Below are 20,058 nucleotides of genomic sequence, written 5' to 3' on the forward strand. Positions count from 1 at the left end.
CGGATCATCTGATCCGATTCGCAACCCGCGTGGCGCGGATCCAGAAGCCCTCCTTCCAAGACGATGTCTTATCGCTCGTACGTTTAGAAAGAAATGGCGCGCCTCGATCTTCCGGCCGGTAGTCGATTTTTTGGGGGGAGGGGAGGGGAAAGGCAGTTTGCTATAACCTTATAGTGAGTATTTGCACCGGTTGTGTATTTCAAACAAGTAATCGCTTTGCTAACTTTCTATGCCATCGATAGTATCCACGATGCATAATCCCAGATCTATGTAGTGTATCGACCACGCTTGCAAATAATCAGAGCCACGTCAATGTACATCAAGTTCCCCCAATAATCGACAGGTTTTCTCAACCAAAGTATCCCTTCTCCTATCTATCCATCTCCCTCGTTCTCTCTCTTCCTTTCTTTCCCCCTCGTCGTTTTGTTTGATCTTTGGAGTATCCAATTATCTTTAGGTTGTGCTGGAACCAGGGAGCCCCGACTCGGGCCCTCTGTACTCTCGATAGTGGACAGGAGATAAAGGAGGCTGTTTCGCCTTCGCTTAGCTTCCGCTAAAGAGACCAGTTACTTCACTTCACTTCACTTCAACGCAGAGGATTTAAAGCCGTTGCACCCAGAAAATTGCGGTAATAGCTATCTATATGCTATCGTCCCCGATTTTAACATTACATTTCCCATCTGCGAAGGAGAAGGGCTAGAGCGTTTATCGGTAATAAATAGTTGGGGTAAGTAAGCAGATCTGACCCACGGGCACAACTACTATAGCTCCCCATGAGCGATGGGAGGACCTCCCATGGCATTACCCTGTTGGGTATCCAGAATCTTTTCCTTGTCGGGAAAGATGTTTCTCTTTGTGAGTTCTCCAAGGGTCGCCATATCGAACCTCGCTCCGGTGCGGTACGCAATTCCAACCTTGATTGATTAACGTTAGCAGATTCGTGCCGAGGAAACTGAACGACCGACGACCTTACCAGGATCGCCAAAATGAAGAATAGCGTGCCCAACATGGCAAGCAGGAGGTAGAAGACATCGCTCTTCGCCTGACCATCGAGAGCCTCGGCCTTGTCGGTGACTACTACTCCACTCCCACCATCCCTGGCCAATCGAGCAAGACCCTTTCGATCCCGCGAATGATAGGCAGATTCGATGAACTGCTCAACTTTGCCACAGGCAATACCGATGTCGACGAAGTTGGGATCCCTCGGGGTGTTCTTCTTGCGTATCCGGCGCACGTATCGCTTGAAGACCGCATAGACGGTGCGCAGGTCCCGCGACGCTTCCATCATCAACCGCGCCGCGTCGCCCTTCGTGATCTTCACGCTGGCCTCGAAGATGCGGGGGTTCTGGAAGACGAGCTCCAGCGTGGCGATGGCCATCGCCTGGGGGATGGCGACGAAGGTGAAGACGCCCGGCTCCTTGATCCCCGCCATGTAGGAGAGGCACGCCTCCACATGTCTCAGCGAGTTCAGGACCATCTCCGAACTGCAGGCGAGCGCTGCCTCGCGGTGTCTGCGCTCGAAGAGATCGTCGAACTGGTCCACGTGCTTCGCCCAGATTGCCTGGGGCCAGAAGCGCCGCTGGTCGTCGAAGTCCTCGCGTACGTCGCGGATGATGTTTGTCTTCTGCAGGAACTGGCCCATGGATTCCGCAAGCTCGGGCTGCTTGCTCAAAGCCGGATTCGCGAAGCCGTCGTCCACGAAGAACCGCGTCAATCCGTCTCCCACGAGCCCTGCCACGTAGTGGCAATATAGCTCGTACTCCTCGATCGTGTTGACGCCGTTGGTGTTGGCATAGTCAGCCATGCCGTTTCCCATCTTGCGTGTGATGTCCTTGATGATGTCCCTGTACCTCGGGTCAATCAGCTTGAGCTCCGTGATCACGTCGTTGAAGTGGACGAGAAGCTCGCGGTCCTTCTCGTTCGGGCCATTCTTGTCGTACGTCCAGCCATCCTTCTCAAGAACCGTCTCGAAGCTGCGCAGCAACGGCTCCTTCTCCTCCAGAGAGATGGTCATGTCATCCTCGATCGTGTCTAGTCCGCGCAGCACCAGATAGAACAGGGCTACCGGGACAACCAGGTCGGGATTGAGTTCTTGCACAACCATGGCGAAGCTCCGGCTGGTCATCTTGAGCCATTTGAAACAATCCGCAAGCGTCGCTGACTCGTTGGAGAGGTCGCGAGAATAAGCTGGTTCATGCCACATCTTCCTATGGATATCTTAGCCTCCATGTATATCTCTAGCGATTTCTTGGGGATGCCAACCACTTTATTATAGATCTTAATTGGTTGGGATGCACCGCAAAGTACAGGACCTGGCCTAAGATCCCCATGTTGACAATTCGGACTTGGTCGTGATGAGAGAGGGAGTTCTTGAGTTATACATTAATGGCGATGATATGGCTGCTATAAGTCGTGATCGAGGGTCTGGTGGGGCAAGGCGATCAACGCATTGTCCAATTGCGCGGACGCGTCGTCGGTGGTTGTTCGCCCCGGCTCTAAACCCAAATGGCACTAGTCTGTCTATTTCACGTGATCTCACTTCCTTTACTTCTGTCATGATCTCGTGAAGGTCCTTCTCTAGATACGCAATTGAAGAGTTGTCCATCCCTCTGTAATAAAACATAATTGTACAACTCACCTGCCTTTCGCCTGTACAAAAAAGTGGGGGTTTTTCCTTTTCCGGCGACAGTTATCAATTGTCAGCCCACTCCTTTCTTTCCTCGAGCTGAACTGCCTGCCCTGCAGCACTCTGCAGAAAGGCGGAAGCCGCCTTTCTGCATCGAGCGCTGCAGTCGCAGGGTATGCAAGCCATCGGGCATCCCGTTACAGCTAGTCTCGACTAGTGCGAGGAGTAAGCGAATATTGAATGAGAGGATCGGAAAATGTGGATTGAGTTGAGTGCCGAGGGGGCTGAGGTTGTGCAACGAAAAATGAATGGGCAAAGGGCTGGCACAAATGTAAGGCAAAGTAAGATAAGGTAAGGTAAGGTAAGCAGCGTGGGGATTGCACGACGGTGCAACGTTGCCGATTGAGTTCCTCGGGAATCGGGGATGCGCGGTGGCGGTACGGGGTATGGATATGCGTTATGCATGTGTGCATGCATGCAATAAGCCTGCGAGATATGAGCTGAGATACAACGGGCAAGGGAAGGAAGGATTTTTGGAAGGGGGTTCGGATGTGTGCGGTACCCGGTGATAGCCCCTGCGATAAGAGGATTTTGATCAGCTGAGATACGTCGAGGGAATACAGAACCCTGAAATCTCTTTTGTATGAAATTTGCCAGCTAGGACACAATGTGAAACTGCATCCTAATTCTGTTTCGTTTAGAAATGTGAGGGAGAGGAAGGAAGGGGAGAGGAAGGAAGGGGAGGGGGCCGGAAAGGGGAGATAAGATGGCTCCACGCGGAAGTTGCAAGGTGGACGGTTCCGAAGAGGTAACGTGGACAAGTTAGAAGTAGCATCCTACAATTGCAGATCACAAACAGGAGAAAACTGAGAGTGTTTATAAACAAAGGGTAAATCGTAATTAGTATGGCGGACTGGCTGGCTAAATAAACAAGATTGAAGATGCTATTCCATGCCACAAAACTCCGCGAAACTCCGTCGCTGTTTACACCCCAAAACTCCAAGTGTCGAAATGACATGCCATACAGGTATATGTTGATCTTTTTCTACTCATCTATATATCCCCTTCAAATTACTCCTTCTCCCCCTCATTGCACACCACGAGACGCTCCTTCGCCGCTTAGAAAAAGAAGAAGGTGGAGGCGAAGCACAAAGCAGTGTAGACGGTGGTGATCGTGTACTCGGCCTCGAAGAAGAAGGCCTGCGCGCCGAACGCGGTCTTCTTGGTCACCTCTCTCGGGTGCGCGATGCCGGTCTTGTCGTCTCTGTTCAGGAGCTCCTCGCGATCTGGCACGGTGGGTGGGGAGATCGCATAAGCGACGGGGGTCCACATGGAGGAGCAGAGGAAGATCCAGGTGACGGGTGGCCACCAGGCGTGGGTGATCATGCATTGCAGGATGTGGTAGGTGTCGAGCTCGATGATGAAGCACTTGTAGGTGACAATGGTCGCGCCCGTGATGCAGAACCAGACGAACATGAGGTGGAAGACGGCTTGGCACTGGATGAGGATTGCCCACATGCGGACGAACAGGCCCTTTCTTTGATCCTCATCACGTTCGTTGAGGGCGGAACCGAGAGAACCGGTGGGCTTGAAGGTTCCTCCTGAAGTTCCACCGAGCCACTTGGGAAGGAAGAAGGCGCGCACGAGAGAGATGCAGAGATAGGGCGCCATCCAGATCTGGTAGCGGGCGTAGCGTTGGCCGGTGTGGTAACCGGCGGGGATGTAGAGGAAGAACTCCATAATACGGCGAGAGATGACGGTCGCGAACGCGGAGCGGATGAGCCAGCGGAACTGGTTCTCGCTAGTGAAGATGACGAGGGGACGGCCGAGGATCAGAATAACGGGGATCGAGAAGAGCGAAATGGTGAAGAGGATGGGGTAGAAGGAGAGGATACCGATGAGGAAGGAAGACAGCCGGGCGAGGGTCGTCATGTGCTTGATCTTAGCGCCGTAGAGGTAGAAGTTCATGTTCATAGCGTTCTCGACCGTACCAATACACCATCTGGAACGCTGCTTCAAATGGGACGAGAAATCCTCAGGGACGGTACCGAATTGGAGGGGCTCGTGGACATAGGCGGTGGTCCATCCCTTTCCGATGAACAAGTTAGACGTGGCGACATCTTCGGCGATACCACCGACGGGGATGCCTCCTATGTCGTCAAGAGCAGAGCGGCGGCAGATGTAGCCGGAACCAGTACACCAGGCAGCGTTGAGGGTGTCCTTGATCGGCTCAGTTACGTGGACGAAGAAATCGAGAGATTGGCCGATGGGATCAGAACGGGGCGTATTGTAAAACAATTGCGGTGGGCAAGCCATGGCGACCTTGCGGTCGGTAAGCAAGTGAGGAAGGCATGCACGCAGCCAGTGAGGCTCGGGAATCTGTAACAAGTCAGTTACACCATTCTGCCTCGAAGAAAAAAAGTAAAGAAAATTGGAGGGGGACAAGAAACTCACCATATCTGCGTCCAGGGCGGCTACGAACTCGGCCGAGCCACCGGGAAGGAGAGTGATCTGCTCCAGACCGAAATTCAGGTTCCCAGCTTTGAAGTGATGGGGCTTGCCGGGGATCTTCTCGCGGGACATGTAGATCAGGTTGGGCCACATGTGGCTGGCCTCTTCGGCCATCTGCTCGAGCTCTTGGGATTTGCCGTCGTCCAAAATGATGACTCGGAATCGGTCTTGCGGGTAGTCTTGATCGCAGCTGGCTCTGGCTGTGTCCATAATAACATCATTGTCCTCCTTGCAGCACGTGACGAAAACATCGACGGTCGGGAGGTCGTGGCTGCCCATCAACCGAAGACGGGGGCGGTTACGGGTCTTGAGCGCGAACATTGCCCAGCCGTTGTTCATCAGGTAGGGGATGGTGATGAGGAATTCGACACCGAAGAAGATCCACGCGGCGCCGGCATTGATTTTCGTCGTTCGCTGCACGTCGATGTTACAATATAATCGGAATCCGAGATACAGCAGGTACAGGACCACGTCCATGAAAATCAGGACGGGTGCGAAGAGGTAGAAGTAACGCTTGATCCCTTTCCACTGCTCGGCATCGTCGCGGTCGTGCAGGCGGACGATGGTGCCGGCGCGCTTGTAGTCGTTCATCTCCATCGACGAGGTCGACATGCGGTGGTCGACCTCGTAGCTGGCCAAGCTCGCCTCGCTCAGACTCAGCTGCGAATATCTCCGCAGATTGCCCAGATTCGGCGGCGGCAGCAGCGAGGACGTCGACTCGTTGCTAGCCATGCGTGCTTGATTTCGGACCGTCGCATAGCTGCCCACGCTGGCCTCGCTCAGGCTCATCTCGCTGTATCGGCGGGTTCCCATCGCAGGCGGCAGTAAGGACGCTCGCGTCTCGCTGGTACCGCGCTGGTGTGCTTGTAGGGGCGGCGTCTGCGATCCGCCAGGTCCTCCCGAGGGACCCGCCATGTGCAGACCCAGATCAGACGATTGCGATGCGCTGCGAGAGCGCTGCTCTTGTTGTTGAGTGAGCCATTCTCCGGGCGGCGTGTTGGGCGCGCTGTTCACCTCCACGTACGGAGGCCTGCCCGACATTTTGCAGTCGATACGGATCAGCAGATAGTGTTTCCTGCGGCAGTGAGGGTGAGGTCGTTAGAAAGAGAAGGCGAAGTAGAACGAGAAGCAGAAGTACAAGGAGAAGAAGAAGGAGAAGGAGAAGAGAAAGGGGGTGGAGGTGATGGGTGGGGGTGGTGAAGCTTTAATGCTTTAACGCTCCGTGTGGTTTGATTGTGAGTGGTGCTGGTGCTGGGTGCTGGGAGCTGGGATTGCGGCTGGGCGTGGTTATGAGTTATGATAAACACGAGGCTAACCCCCTTTAATATGAGCAGTAGGGAGCTCTGAAATTTGACGGGTGTAAGCTTAGAAGGTTCTTAAAAATAGGTGCAGCTCTGGGCGCTGCGCCGAATGGGAGGGGCTCGGCTAAGCCATACTGCAGGCCTTCGGTGGCCGCGAGATCTGTAGTGGGCGAGTGAAGCATGGTTTAGGGGGGAGGGGGGGGGTTCACGGCGGGCCAGGCCAACACGGCTAGCTCTGCACCGCACGCGCGAGACAAGAGCAAAGGCTAAGGCTAAGACTAAGACTAGGACTCCGAGCAGGCACTCAAAGAAAAAAGACACGCTACGGCACACGCTACAGGGCCCGCACAGAGACTGCACAGTGCACCAGGGAAGCTGCCACGGGGCCGCTAAGGACCAGCTCCTCGGCGGTGCGCTCTCTCTCCTTTTTTGCCTTCTCGCTCCCCCTCGCTCTCCCAGCCGTCAGCTGTGCCTCGTTCTGCAGCCACTCGCTCGCTAAGGGCTGACTCCGCCTCTGCGCCGTCGCGGAGGCTGCCTGTGCCTCCCTCTGGCCCAACACCGCTCTCTTTGCTATTTATGGAGTTATGGTTCAGAGTCAGCATTCTCACTGGCTGAGCCGCCGCCGTGGCTCCTCACTGCCCGTCCCAAATCGAATACGACTCGGGACGTGTCCGCGCGCTCACAGCACGCTCACGCTGTCCACACATTATTGTGCCGGCTTGTGCCAATTGCAAATGCCAATGCCAATAATGCAAATGCTGCCACTCCTGCACTCCTGCCTCCTGCCTCCTGCACTCCTGGTCGCTCCCCCACGAGGCTTACTGCCCACTGCCTACTGCCTACTGCACAAGCCCAGGCCCCGCTACTTCAGCCTCTGCTTGCTGACTTTCAGTTTCACTTGCTCACGTCAGGGCCGCCGTACTTTGTAGTCTGTTCTTATTTCCACATCCACGCCGGCCCCCTGTCCTACCGCTCATTGGCCCGCTGCTGCGAGTTCTGACCGAACACGCTGCGAAAAAGGGATGTGGCCCATGGATGACCATGGGTGGCCAGCTCCGAAGCTCAGCCCCCTGGCCCGCCCGCTGAATCCCTCACAATTTCCTTTATTATTTCCCCGTGTTCAAGATCTTTCTTTTATCTTCAATCCCTTTCCGTTTGCCATCCCAACCCGACCTTCTTTTCTCTGTTTTCCTGCTGCAACTCTCGCTACCACCACCGTGCCCCCCGCCCCTCCCGTCTCCTTTTGTTGTCGCCGCCATGTCGTTCTTCATTGGCATGATCGTGAATGCCATCCTGCTGTCCATCCCCATCGGCGCTTCCCTGGGCACCATGATCGCAATCAAGCCCTTTAGGAACGAGAGAGTGAAACCGCCGGTAGAGCAGAACGCGATATTCGAGACGACGTACTGTGACAGTTCGCACGAGTTCCATCAATTCGCTCAGAATAAGAACGGAGTAAATTACACAAGTGAGTGGGGCAGCTTCTATTTGGCTGTGTGTGCTGGACAAGGCTACCATCATCAGTCCACACATCGCGAAGCCTCAACATACCCCCTTTTGGACGCACTGCTAACAAGCGCTTCCCAGTAAACTCCAACGAGTTCCTCACAGCGATAGAATCCACGCTCTGCCTGACAGTCACCCAAAACCAGAACAACACCTACACCAGCAACGACACGGCCCCCGACTTCTTCATCACCTGGGAATACCCCTTCACCCCCGCCAACGTGTCGTCGCCCCCGAACGAGACGAAGCCCCTGGCCCACGCCTTCCCGCAAGCCACGCTCCAGGACACGGCGCTGCCTATCACGCTCCTCGACCTTGGCGCGCTGGAACTCGTATTCTCGTGGACCATGGGCATCGGCGACGAGGCCGCGCCCTCGACGAGCGTGCGCAGGCTGGAATCGCAGGCCGTCAACGCCACCGTCGCGCTGGACCTGTTCCTCGACGCGGACCCGGTCATCGCGGGGCAAGGCGGCAAGGCGGCCTTCGAGATGCTCATTCTCTTCGCGAGTTACGGACTCCAAGATCCCATCGGCTTCGGCAACGGCAGCAACACGATCGCGGCCCACACGACGGCGGCCGGGAATGACTTGTAAGCTCCCCCTCCTATCCATTGGATTTTGGAGAAGAGGATGGAAAACGCTGACTGTATTGAATAGCGACCTCTACGCGGGCAAAAACGACAACCTGCAAAATGTTTTCACCTGGGTCGCCAGCGACCCCAACGGCATCACGGACTTCAATGGCGACATTTCGCCCCTCTTCAACGTCGTCCTCAACCTAGCCTCCACCGCAAAAAACTTCGCAGAGCTAGACGTCACCCTGCCCATTTTCGGCGACTACCTGGGCTACGTTGGGTTCGGGTCACAAACATACAGTTCGATAGGGCACGTCACGTTCGCCGTGCCGAAATTAGGCATCGATTTACAGCCGTTTGCGAACCCGAACGCACCAGTTTGATGAGTTGAAGAAGGTGTATAATGCGAAGGAGGGAGTGTAAAGTGAAGATTGTCTGCATTTTTTGATATGTGTTTTTGTAAAGGCATGGCATGGCGTTCCTGGTGGACTTTTTGTGGATTTTTGTGCAGGTGGCGGCGTTGACGACTACCCATAATTTAGACAGAGATGAAATATGTGTGTTTAATAAAAAATAGCCAGAAGTTACGAAATGTTTCTCCTGCTGTCTTATTCTTAATTGGATTGGTTGACCACAGCTTGTTTTCATTTGCCCCGCCTCTCGTTCCTAGCCCTTTGTGTCACCGAAGTCTCCCCAATCCTCAAGGAGGAGCTTGTGTGGATGCGCTTCATCGATTGAACAAGCACAAACTCAACCTCATCACTCTTCAATCCTCCCTCACTTTCCTGCCATGATGCTGCACACATCCATCCATCCTCCTCCTCAGCACCCTCTCTCTCCCTGCCAATTCCAGGCGCCACAAGGGCTTATCTTTTACTTGCGTGTATCCTCGTACCAGCTAACAACACACTTCCCGTTCGTGCTCCACTTCCCATCCCAAGTACAGCTCGCGAACCATGTTAGCTCAGCACAAGTTTAGCAGCCGCGCCAGTCGCGCAGGGTCCTCCCACGTCCGGAAATCGGACAGCAGATCTTTTGATAACGCAAAAATCAAATTTTACGGCCGGAAAGCCAAGGGGTGGCAGGTGCGGCCTAGCCTAGATATTATTATTTTTTTCTGTTCCGGGAGATCCGGATGAGAAGCTTTGGTTTGATTTGGTGCGGTTTGTTTACTTCCCCATCATTGCTGTTTACTTTTTCCACGCGGTGAGGTGGTGGTGGAGGCTGAAGGGGGAGGCGGCATCAATGCATCCATCAATGTGTGCTCTCACCACCCGATTCGCATCGCCATACAACCCCAAAATCCCAAATCTGGCTCGTTTATTCCAACAGCTCCCGGCCTCGGTCTTCTTATCCTTCCCTCCTTCCTTTCCTCCCAAGACAAATTCGGATCCCGATTAAGCTCCAAACGCCCTCCGTAGCCCTTCCTCTACCTGCTAACGAGCGCGAACCTCGTCATTCAGTCTCCGCCTCACTCAATACACTCCACAATTTGACCTTCTCAAGATATTCATCATCGTGCTTCCTTGTCAGCTTAGAGACTTTCGTCTCAGATGCAAGCAGTTGGATCGAGAGCTCCACCATGCGGGAATCCTGGATCCTTGATCCCCACGTCGCGTTTCCCGGTCATCTTTATCGAGACATCGATGATTCCGTAGGTTCTGCTTGGGATCGAGACGGGATTCTGTCGCTTTTGATAATACAATGGTTGTAGATAGATATAGAAGATCGCGGGGTCGGGAGAGACTCGTGGGTGTGCGGGAGTTTGAGGGGCTTGGAGCAGCTGCTTTGTATCCTTCTTGCTCAGGGGTAGCGGTGCTTTCGTCGTCACGGCGGGATTGTGAGGCCCGGGGTTCTTGTTCTTTTTCTTCGGATGCAAGGGAAGATTCTTGTTTATTTTTGGTTTAACTGAACTCGACTCCATGTCCGGCAGAGTATTCTGTCTTTTTCTCTTGTACGGTGACTATCACTTAGCCTCGAGCAGCAGGGGGCCTGAGCGAGGTAAATAGCTTGAGGTAGTCGCACGCAGCGAGACCAAATTGAAGCTAGGAAAGGGCTGATGTGGGACGAGGGTTGGAATGTGGGGATAGGAAATGCTGCACATTTCACTCAAAATCGCTACACTTACCATTCCTCATCTCCAACTCCCCGAAGAGCCCCAGATTTTTTTTTTATCATCATATTAGACAGGGCAAGCTCCCAAAAAGAAAACCACTCTCCACCTCCCTCCACTCGGGCTTATCCCAACCACCTCCGCTGAATCGACCCTGAAGTCTTGAACAATCCAAACTTCTCGAGCCTCGATTCACTGCCTGTCCAAAGTTCCTCTCACAGATAGTATACAGCAATTACATAAAGGATTCCTGCGTGAAATGCTCTTCACCACCAATATCCGTAGCCTATCTTCCGCACAGCCTTGCCACCACCTCCCTTCAGCGTCGCCTTATTTATCTCTACCTTCTCCTTCCATCCCATTCCCCCTTCCCTCCAAAGCCGCCAGTTCTCCCACCTCTAGATAGCCATCCGTCCCCTAGCGCCCTTCCCTCGCAACACGAACGCATACCAGTATATCCCCTTCCGTCCCCCACTCCACAGCCCCGGTAGCCAGCCCAATTTCAGAGAATCCAGATTCCACTCGCGTGGCGATGTCCCGGGTACGAGTAGTGGTTACTGAGGTCTTCAACTTAGAAGGGGGTTCGGTATAATGCGTTTGCGCGTCTGTAAGAGCAATTGAGCGCGTAGCAGTAACCTTCACTCCCGTACCCCTGGCACTAGCTATCCGGTTAAACAAACTCGGTCTATGAAACTTAGCTGCGGGCTCGTTATCGAGGTTTTGATGACCCTTGGGCTTGAGTTGGAGGTGTGAGGCTTCCTTTAGGACCTTCATCTGTGTCTCCAGGGCTGTAGAGTTGGCGGGGCCGGAGGCCGTCAGGCGGGTTGAGGCGGTGGGGGTTGGGATTGGGGAGCTCGCTGAGTTAAAGGGATCCGATGTGGGGTTGGAATCCGAGTTGTCTAGGGGCTCTAGCGCTGGAGGTAGTGAGTTGCGTAGTATGTACTAGGTTAGGTATTCATTTCGAGAAGCAAGGGTATGACTTATAAAGTAGGCGTCCATTTCTGTGGTTTGGGACTTGTATGATTTTTCCACGATAGCCTGCTGAAATCTGGTGCAGTGTAAGGCCACCACTCTCTCTTCCACACTCTCCTAGTCGCTTGCCAGCACAAATATTTCTCCTCGTTCCGCAGAAAAACCCCCGCTCATGTCCTTCTAAACACTTCAAGTAGTATAAACAACCGCTTAACTTCTTATCAAATTATCTCATCTAGACTAAATAGGAGCAAAAGATATCAAGAGTAGCATTTTATTTATTAAAAATAGATTAGTATTCACAGATGAGGTGGACCTTTCAAGTGTTCCAGGTGTGTAATATTGGTCGTGGAAATTAAGCGAAAGCCCCTGAAATTCTCAGGCGAAAGGTAATATCAACAGCTTGCAGCAGTAGAACATCAATCAGGCTTCAATTGAAAGGACGATATCTCACTCTAACATTTATAAAGTCTAATAGAGTATTCTAGTAAAGCAAGGTCCAGAACTAGCAGATCCTTTTCCTCTCCAAGATCGACCTCCTTAGCTCCTCCTCCCACTCCCCAACTCCTACATTTCCTGCAGCCTCCCCCTTTTCTTCTTTATCCGCACTGCCTCCACTTCTAACTGTGTTATTTCCCTTTGGTACTGTGTGCTAGTATGTTGAGTAGCCCCAAGGCAATGCCGAAGTTATTGCGGTGAAGCGTGTTAGCTGATGGATGGGTTGGGCAAGGTAGTATGCTGCTGGTGAATGCTTTTCTGTACATTATACCGTACTGAGCCCTGAATTCAGGAAATCCGAGCTCAACGCTGTCAACTTCGCAAAAGTCCATGATGCTTCTTGGGCAACTGCATATGCGATTAGTTGAGACTCGCGTTGGTTTAAACGGGGCTTATAGAGTAGCTCGCAGAGAAATGAACACTCCTTGAGACGTGGTTGAACTCTTGCGTCAAGAGGGCTTGGATTCATCTGGTTGCGGAAGCAAAGGTAGTCGCTGCACGCGCATCCATTTTTAAGCACTTGCGGGTAGAGACAGTTTTAACTGCATGTTTATGGGTCTGCAAATGCTTGGGAGGGAATACGTACAATGCAGGGAAGGATCGCAGTGAGATCGCGAATTACGCTCTCGGTCTCCAACATTTTCTGGGTCGCGGAGGGATCTTCAGCAAGATCGGCACCGCCTTCTATGGCCTCTATCAGGACCGGTATGCCAGGTCCAGAAGCAGCTATGACCTTAATGATGGTACCAATGCACTATGGTACCAACGTTGAAGAAGTTGCTTCTGATAATTACATCGTCAGTGTTTTCCAGAAGTTTCTTTGACGCAACCTGAAAAAAAGCCTCTTGTGGGCACGGTCGTGTCAAAGTCCGGGGTAGTCCCGATTATCTTGGCACCGCCCGCTCGAGGCTCAATATCCCGCTTTCATCTTCAGTTCAAATCCTCAAACGGAAAGAAAGCCCCAGGCAATGCGGATTGAGTGGACGCTGGCTCGATGTGCGGGGAGGGGGACCTCCCTCTTGACTGTATTCGCTTTCAATTCAGCTCTGAAAAAGCTGACTCTCTCTCTCTCAAGCCCTAGGTTTCCCCAAAGAATATGAACCTACCCCTAGACTTTCTCTGCTGTGACCGAAGATATAACACACAAACAGGTTTTTGTGTCCGGTTTTGGTGTGGGTTCCTGAATCCGCAAGACGGCCCAGAGAAATAGGAAGTCAGCGATTGTTTCTAAGCTGGGAACATTTTCTCATTTTGTGGCTTGATATTGTTTGGTTGGCGTCGATCCCCTCCTCGACCGCAACGCCATCGCAACAAGCGCGGTGATTAGATAGAAATGAGCAGTTCTTATAATGAGAGGAACTGAGCTCAACTCGTTATCACAACCCTAAAGGCAATCTGGCCTTTGCAAGAGTTGGCTCTATCCTATTTGGTTGGAAGAGTCATGAATACGTGTGACGACGCATCGGAAGGGGCTGTGGCTAGGAGGAAAGGGGTTTAAGCGAGATCCAAGCCCTCCCACGCTGTTTAGTAGGCGCTTGACTTATCCTGCTTGTCTCCACTGAGGCAAAAACTTCTAGCAAGCGCTTTCTTCATGCTCGTGCGAATTGTTGGGTCAATAGAGACTGTATTGAATATACTCCTGCAGTCTTTCCCGCAAGGTATCAATTGTTACATCATACGCGCGCGAAAACTTGGTGGAGGACCCAGATAACTCTCCTTTACCCCACCAAGATCCACGACCAGTTTCTCAAGTAACAAATTTGAGTGTTTCAACTTCACCTGAATTGTATGCGTGCCCGGTTCAAACTTATCTCCTAAAAACATATGCTTCTTTACCCAAACACAATCCTGCACGGCCTCAGCCCAGCCCTCGGGCAGTTCTCCGTCCTTCTTTGACTCGTGGACTAGTCTGTGTGTTTGCAACTTGTCATCAACGAGGATATCGTACGTCATTGGGTTGCTCGGATCAATGTCGAGAGTCATGTTGAAATACAGCAGTACCTCAAAGGTGGGAGATTTGGTGAAGAAGTAGGTGTCGTACGTGAGATGACATAAAGCGTGACCTGAGGATGGGTTCAGTGCAAGAGAGCCAGTTGAAGATCTTCCAACTTCGGGAAGAAATCGATATGAAGGCGCAAAATTGCAGGAGGATGCGGGAATGGAGATGTATCCATCAGCCTCTACGAATCCAGAGAATGTCTCAGGAACTTGCCGGCCTAGAATTGGGAGATGGACCTGCTCGAAATCTCCTTCCGTAGAGCGGATGTCGATCAGAACTTTCTCATTGAAGTCTGCCGGTACTTGGCCCCACTCGATAGTGATTTCTACTCGTGCGTCCTCCTGTCCAGGGATCAGTGTTCCGCTGGCAGCAGACAGCTTTATCCAACTGCAAGGTGCAGTGGCAGTCCAATGAATGCTCGGACTTCCCCGAGTATACACATCAAACCACCTACTCTCAGGCCCATAATGAGTCATGTTCCCAAGTGTGAGCCCCGGAACCAAGTCTCGCCTGCTTGGATGTGTCCTGTCACTCTCTTCATTGCATCGCCCTGGTCGCACTCCCTCGTGACCCTCAACTGCGATGCCCATCTGTCCCGCAATGGGATTCGAATTTTGCCGTCGCTGGACATAACAAAGACCGCTAATCATATCTCGTGATGGCGCATGCCAGGTATCGCCGAAGCCATAATGAGGTTGCATCATGATGTGATTCCATTTCCCATTCAGCAGGGCGTGGTAATCCTCGGAAAGGCTGAAATCGGCTTCGAAGAGGTCGAGAACTTGCTGTGCTAAAGTGTTTGCAAAGTTACGACGCTGCCGAGCGTAGAGTTGGTTTCTACCAAGGGCGATTTGGAGCGCGATGAAGATGTACGAGGATTTTATAGGGGACAAAACGAGCTGGAAGACACTGGGACGGTGAGTTTCAGGTGCACGCTTGTGTATGTCTTCTGCGGCATCAAGGAGCGCTTTCCACCGTCCCAGAACATGTTCTGCTTCGCTGTAGTGCAACAAGGAAAACGTGTCGGTTTCGATGTGTTCGTGCTTTCGCAGCGAGACAAGTCGATCATGTTCGTGCATTGCAACACCAACCTCCGTGCTCAATTCTGCTCCAAATTCGCGTTCTGCCATGGTGGCAAAGAAATGCGTAAAATTATCTGCTTTAATGGAGCCAATGTCCCAGGCTAGTGCCATGGCAAAAGTCAACGGGATTTCCAATGGTTTGATGTCACCAACGTTGAAAATCCAAATTTGTCTTGCGCCGCGGCGGTGCGCCTCCTGGAGCTGCTGCCATGTTTTGCCCTGTCATTGCATTCAGTTGAATGGCGGGCAACAATTAGACAATATCTTACAAGTGAGTTGCTGTTAGTCCATTTGTAGCTTCGTGGATGTCCTACATATTCGAAGTGGTAATAGATCTGCCTCGCTTCGAGTTAGCGATGTCAACAAATGAGATAGGGGCAGCTCGTGCTCCTGCTCCTCCTTTCCTCTCGGCTTCTTCTCCGTGCGGAAGTCGACGGATGGTGCCAAAATTGTCGTCCGCGAATAGAAGTGTGACATCGTCTGGGACTTCAAGCCTGCCGCTGTCATACTGTTGCTGCACTTCCTTGTACAGGGCAAGAAGCTCTAGAGCAATTGTCAGCTAGTCTCTGGATGAGTTCTGGTCAGTCCCAAAGCCTACGGGGCACGGCATCCTCACACCCATGAACGTCCTTGATAATTTTCCTCTGAGTCTGAATAACGTCTCGGACAACAGCGGCGGGGTCATCAGTGACCATTTTCTTATCGTATTCCCCACGCATTCCGAGGGTAAAATACGATTCGCAGCCTTTCGCTCTTCGTACTCCCTCATCGAAGAATTTTGTGATGTTTCTTTTGTTGGTAAGCCAGTTCCAGCTTCCCTCTGTATTCTCGGCAAACCACTCGTTGGACATGCGTTGCATGGGCTCGTGATGGGAAGTAGATATGCAGATGCCGTACTCCTCAGCTGTCTTTTGATTCTCTTCGTCATCAGTGAAGAACGATGCACCAGGATTGGGGTATCCGGGCCACATGGCTGGCCACAGAAAGTTCGCCTGTTGAAGTGTTAGTATTTCTGCCCAAAACACAATGAGGCCTGGCTAGTTTCTGACTTTCAATCGCAACAACAATTCGAACACTTTCTTATAGAATTCGACATTGTACCTGCCAAAGTTCTCCTGCACCCAGCCTGTAAGTGCGGGGGCCTCGTCATTGATGAATATGCCTCGGAATCGAACGCTAGGCTCTCCTTGAATGGTAGTCACGGGTAGAGCATAGATTTCCGAGTGATACTGCGGAACGACGTCAGCCCACCAATACCACCTACTTCAAAGTCAGCTTGAAGACAAGCATATTCCGTGGTTTGTTGAGGGGAGGTCATACGGCGAAACTCCAATCTGCGCCGAGAGTGCATACGCCCCAAAAGTTGCGCCTCTCTTGTCACTTCCCGCAATGACGAGGGCCTTATGACACCCATTGAAAGGGTTGTCAACGATGGCAGTCTTGTAAGATTCCCACTTCCCTCGAATTTTGCTGCAATCAAAATTTCCACTCTGCTCAAGATATCGAATTATCGGGCTTGCTTTAATGCTGCCGACGATGATGCACGCCTCGGCGTCTAGTTTGAAGCCATCACGCTCTTCGGTCACATGTTGAAGTGGAGATGAAGATCCTTTTGTGACCTTGGCGAAGTCCGCTGCGAGGTTTTGAGCAGCAATATGGATTGCAGGAAAATCGGCCTTGTCCACCACGATTGGCACCCCGACCAAACTGAGCAGCCCCGGCGTATTGAAAAATGTCACAAATTTCTCGTCGAACATGTTTGTGTTATTTTCAACTCATATTTTGTTCATTCTTCTTAATTAGTAGAGCTCCTGAAAGTTCATAAAAAGGGGAAAGCGACTTGGAATTCCTGTGCGGCACGAAACCTAGCAGAGTCATGAATTCACCACTACTGGCTCGTTTGTCGCAGTCTGAATCGCAAAGCATTCGTGGAATTTTTGTAGATGGAAACCCACTCTTGGCTTCGATAGGATGCCATGTGATCCGAGTGGGCTAGGATACCTTGTCTATGCCCCATGCTCGCTCACCGACGGTAGGCGGAGGTAATGTCCTGGGTTTCGTCTTATCAGGTGAAATTCAGCGAGAGGGATTTCGGACGAAATGTCCTTGAATCCTGATGTGATTCTATCAGGTAGAAAACAGCGAGGTTGGGGATTAGATGGAGATCCTAACCCCCGCGTGGAGCGGAGGAAGTTCAAATAGGGGTAGTGTGGAAACTTCACTAGCCTGACTCGGATATAGGATGCCAGCTCTTGACTCGCTTTCCAGGACCACGGTTCGGGTGTTTCTACGTGGCAACAGAGAATACACCAAGAGTGGTACGTTTTTCAATAAACAGGGCCAGCACCGCAAATTCTTCCGAGAGACTCTCGCGAAAGCTTGAAAACTTGGCAGGGGTTTTTATGAATGTTGGTGCACGGAGGTTGGACCCAAAGCGTTGTCTCGCCGCGTGGCCGCATTTCTGTCAGATCGTCAGTCGGCCAGTGAGTTCAAAAACCTGTACGCAGAAGTCTGAAAAGTGGGATTCTTGCAGCCAACCCAGCTCAAACTCTCCGGCTGGGGTACCCCGAATGTGGGGCATGGGGAATCTGAATGAACTGGGCTGAGGACTCAGTCAAGGTGAGGCCGCTGCATGAGCCATGGAGCTCTTAAAGCTCGTGACGGCCCCGATCCTTTTTGGTCCCTCGTTCACAGACACGACATTTCACATAAACCTCAATCCAGCGTCATTCAAGAGTCATGGACGACAACAAGACAACTGAAATTGCTGAAGCTCGCGAGGATGCTCCCGAGGTCGTTGAAGACGAGACTCTCAAGTCAGCACATATGAACTATGACCTCGTGGACGAAGAAGTGGCCAAGTACGCGAGCGAGACTATCGTGGAAGTCGACGAAGCGACCAGCAAACGCCTGAAGCGGATGATAGACAAGAGAGTCTTAGCAATTATGATTGGCACCTACCTAATTCAAACTCTAGACAAGGGAACGATGTCCTTCGCCTCTATCATGGGTATCATTCCTGAGACACATTTAGTTGGGACACAGGTATGCGCAAGCTATCAAATTGAACCGTGGAGCAGATACTAACACGGGTGACAGTATTCATGGTTGACATCCATTATCTACATTGTTATTCTGCTTGTCGAATGGCCCGAAAATTTGATCATCCAACGCGTTCCTATTGCCAAATGGCTTGGCTTGAATATCATCCTGTGGGGAATCACGCTTGCTCTTCACGCCGCAATGAAAAATTTCGCTGGTCTGGTTACCCTTCGAGCTTTCCTCGGCTTGTTTGAGGCCGTCTCTCAACCCACCTTCGTCCTCCTGTCTGGCATGTGGTACAAGCGAGAAGAACAAGCTGGTGCTGTTATCTACTGGTATGCTCACCTCCAAAGCTCTTGCGGTGGGTTTTCAAACTGACAAGAATCAGGTACATGATGAACGGTGTACAGCAAATAATTGGCAGTCTTCTTGCTTTCGGCTTCTCTTTTGTTCCCAGCACAGCGGTCATCAACTCCTGGCAAGCGTTGTTCATGACTTACGGTATCATCACCGTGTTCTGGGGTGCTTTCGTTCTCTGGTGGATGCCTGACTCTCCCATGAAAGCAAAGTGTTTCACGGAAGAAGACAAGAAGTTGATGATTGAGCGAGTTCGCGAGAATCGCACCGGCGTCCAAAATCGCAAATTCAGAAAGGATCAGATCTGGGATGCTGCCTGTGATCCTCAAGGCAAGTGATGTGATCCATTTCCCAACTGTATTATGTCATCTGATAACTTTCTGCAGTGTATGCTTTCGCCCTTATTCAACTTTTCTTGACCCTCCCATCAGGCGGCCTTGGCGCTTTCGCGAACATAATCATCAAGTCTTTCGGCTTCACAACGTGGCAAACCCAACTTCTGCAGATGGTATCAGGCGCTGTCCAGGTCACTGCTATGCTGTCTGCTGTCTGGGTTGATCAACGAACCAGACAGACCATACTGCCTATGATGGCTTCAGTTGTGCCTACAATCGCAGGTACGATTGTGTTGATGATCGTACCGTTCGAGCCAAGCAAACGAGTAGGACTACTCTTCGCATACTACATCATGATTTCCTTCTGGGCGTGTTCCGGACTTGCACTTTCACTCGTTACTAGGAACGTCGGTGGCCAGACAAAGAAGACTGTTGTGATTGCGGTTAACTTCGTATTCTGGGCAACTGGTAACTCCATTGGACCTCAAGTTTTCCAAACCAAAGATGCACCTAGATACTTCCTCGCCTTGGCAATTATCTTAGGGTGTTTTGTTTTGCTCCTCATTACATTGGGAGCTCTTCGCACTTATTATGTCTGGCAGAACAAGAAACGAGACGGCAAGATTGAGCGAGGTGAAGCCCTGGCGGATGCCTTGTATACACACGCTCTTGAGGATATCACAGATAGGGTACGTTGCTTTTTTGCTTGCACCTCAGAAGATATTTTACTAATGATCAATGCAGAAAAATGTCAATTTCAGATACATTTACTGAAGCTGATTTCTGTCGAAGCTATCTCGGGGTTTGGCTTTGACAATACAGCAAGATGCGAGAGAGCGGAAGCGTGGAAGCGGAGGAGTCGTGGTTCCATATTTCATTCCATCAACAAACAACCTCAAGTTCAAATAATTCATGCTTAAATTGAGCTTTCTTCTTCGACTCAAATTCTTTGCATGGTTGGTGACGTTCAGTCGTGTGCCGAGGTACAAGGATGCCCTTCTTGCATCTCCGTGCTGGAAGCTGCCTGCATAAATCAAGCTATCCCCACCATCCCGGCGGTGTGTCTCAAAAAGGAGAGAAGTCCCACGTGGTTCCCTGAGCCTGCAGCTTAGTGCAGCAGTTGACCACCTACCCCCAAAATC

At 51.7% G+C, this 20,058-nt stretch overlaps 5 protein-coding genes across 5 annotated transcripts; 2 read left to right on the forward strand and 3 right to left on the reverse strand.

The window, feature by feature from the left end:
• Positions 1–650: 650 nt before the first annotated feature.
• On the reverse strand, positions 651–2,604 carry K444DRAFT_618287 (farnesyl-diphosphate farnesyltransferase). The gene is made up of 2 exons (XM_024881285.1): positions 974–2,604; positions 651–914 (listed from the first exon to the last, which is right to left on the reverse strand). Exons 1-2 carry the CDS (start codon positions 2,201–2,203, stop codon positions 762–764), a joined length of 1,383 nt encoding a protein of 460 aa, XP_024731372.1. The 5' UTR covers positions 2,204–2,604; the 3' UTR covers positions 651–761.
• A 1,141-nt stretch (positions 2,605–3,745) lies between these two features.
• Positions 3,746–5,728, reverse strand: K444DRAFT_539716 (glycosyltransferase family 2 protein; the record flags this gene model as incomplete). The annotated part of the gene is made up of 2 exons (XM_024875654.1): positions 3,746–5,005; positions 5,081–5,728. The coding sequence occupies 2 exons, from the start codon at positions 5,726–5,728 to the stop codon at positions 3,746–3,748; spliced, it is 1,908 nt and encodes a 635-aa protein (XP_024731373.1).
• Positions 5,729–7,567: 1,839 nt separating this feature from the next.
• On the forward strand, positions 7,568–8,984 carry K444DRAFT_129954 (glycoside hydrolase family 12 protein). The gene is made up of 3 exons (XM_024870445.1): positions 7,568–7,906; positions 7,963–8,533; positions 8,601–8,984. The coding sequence occupies exons 1-3, from the start codon at positions 7,696–7,698 to the stop codon at positions 8,899–8,901; spliced, it is 1,083 nt and encodes a 360-aa protein (XP_024731374.1). The 5' UTR covers positions 7,568–7,695; the 3' UTR covers positions 8,902–8,984.
• Positions 8,985–13,712: 4,728 nt separating this feature from the next.
• On the reverse strand, positions 13,713–17,081 carry K444DRAFT_655581 (glycoside hydrolase family 115 protein). Its single transcript, XM_024886022.1, has 6 exons — positions 16,503–17,081; positions 16,232–16,442; positions 15,781–16,174; positions 15,571–15,725; positions 15,452–15,517; positions 13,713–15,401 (listed from the first exon to the last, which is right to left on the reverse strand). Exons 1-6 carry the CDS (start codon positions 16,937–16,939, stop codon positions 13,770–13,772), a joined length of 2,895 nt encoding a protein of 964 aa, XP_024731375.1. The 5' UTR covers positions 16,940–17,081; the 3' UTR covers positions 13,713–13,769.
• A 411-nt stretch (positions 17,082–17,492) lies between these two features.
• K444DRAFT_598100 (major facilitator superfamily transporter) lies at positions 17,493–19,858 on the forward strand. Its single transcript, XM_024878518.1, has 5 exons — positions 17,493–18,227; positions 18,282–18,559; positions 18,613–18,911; positions 18,968–19,605; positions 19,661–19,858. The coding sequence occupies exons 1-5, from the start codon at positions 17,922–17,924 to the stop codon at positions 19,688–19,690; spliced, it is 1,551 nt and encodes a 516-aa protein (XP_024731376.1). The 5' UTR covers positions 17,493–17,921; the 3' UTR covers positions 19,691–19,858.
• The last annotated feature ends 200 nt before the right edge of the window (positions 19,859–20,058 follow it).

This window comes from Hyaloscypha bicolor, assembly GCF_002865645.1.
Source record: "Hyaloscypha bicolor E unplaced genomic scaffold K444scaffold_135, whole genome shotgun sequence".
Lineage (NCBI taxonomy): Eukaryota > Fungi > Ascomycota > Leotiomycetes > Helotiales > Hyaloscyphaceae > Hyaloscypha > Hyaloscypha bicolor.

Excerpts from the sequence above, each read along its gene's own strand:
- K444DRAFT_655581 (XM_024886022.1), bottom strand. The coding sequence starts at position 16,939 with ATGTTCGACGAGAAATTTGTGACATTTTTCAATACGCCGGGGCTGCTC. Across the intron at positions 15,726-15,780 it reads GTGTGAGGATGCCGTGCCCC|AGCTTCTTGCCCTGTACAAG; the intron begins GTAGGCTTTGGG and ends CAATTGCTCTAG. Across the intron at positions 15,402-15,451 it reads GGACTAACAGCAACTCACTT|GGCAAAACATGGCAGCAGCT; the intron begins GTAAGATATTGT and ends ATGCAATGACAG.
- K444DRAFT_129954 (XM_024870445.1), top strand. The coding sequence starts at position 7,696 with ATGTCGTTCTTCATTGGCATGATCGTGAATGCCATCCTGCTGTCCATC. Across the intron at positions 7,907-7,962 it reads GAACGGAGTAAATTACACAA|TCCACACATCGCGAAGCCTC; the intron begins GTGAGTGGGGCA and ends TACCATCATCAG. Across the intron at positions 8,534-8,600 it reads ACGGCGGCCGGGAATGACTT|CGACCTCTACGCGGGCAAAA; the intron begins GTAAGCTCCCCC and ends TGTATTGAATAG.
- K444DRAFT_598100 (XM_024878518.1), top strand. The coding sequence starts at position 17,922 with ATGGACGACAACAAGACAACTGAAATTGCTGAAGCTCGCGAGGATGCT. Across the intron at positions 18,560-18,612 it reads GCTGGTGCTGTTATCTACTG|GTACATGATGAACGGTGTAC; the intron begins GTATGCTCACCT and ends GACAAGAATCAG. Across the intron at positions 19,606-19,660 it reads TTGAGGATATCACAGATAGG|AAAAATGTCAATTTCAGATA; the intron begins GTACGTTGCTTT and ends TGATCAATGCAG.
- K444DRAFT_618287 (XM_024881285.1), bottom strand. The coding sequence starts at position 2,203 with ATGTGGCATGAACCAGCTTATTCTCGCGACCTCTCCAACGAGTCAGCG. Across the intron at positions 915-973 it reads TCTTCATTTTGGCGATCCTG|GTTGGAATTGCGTACCGCAC; the intron begins GTAAGGTCGTCG and ends TAATCAATCAAG.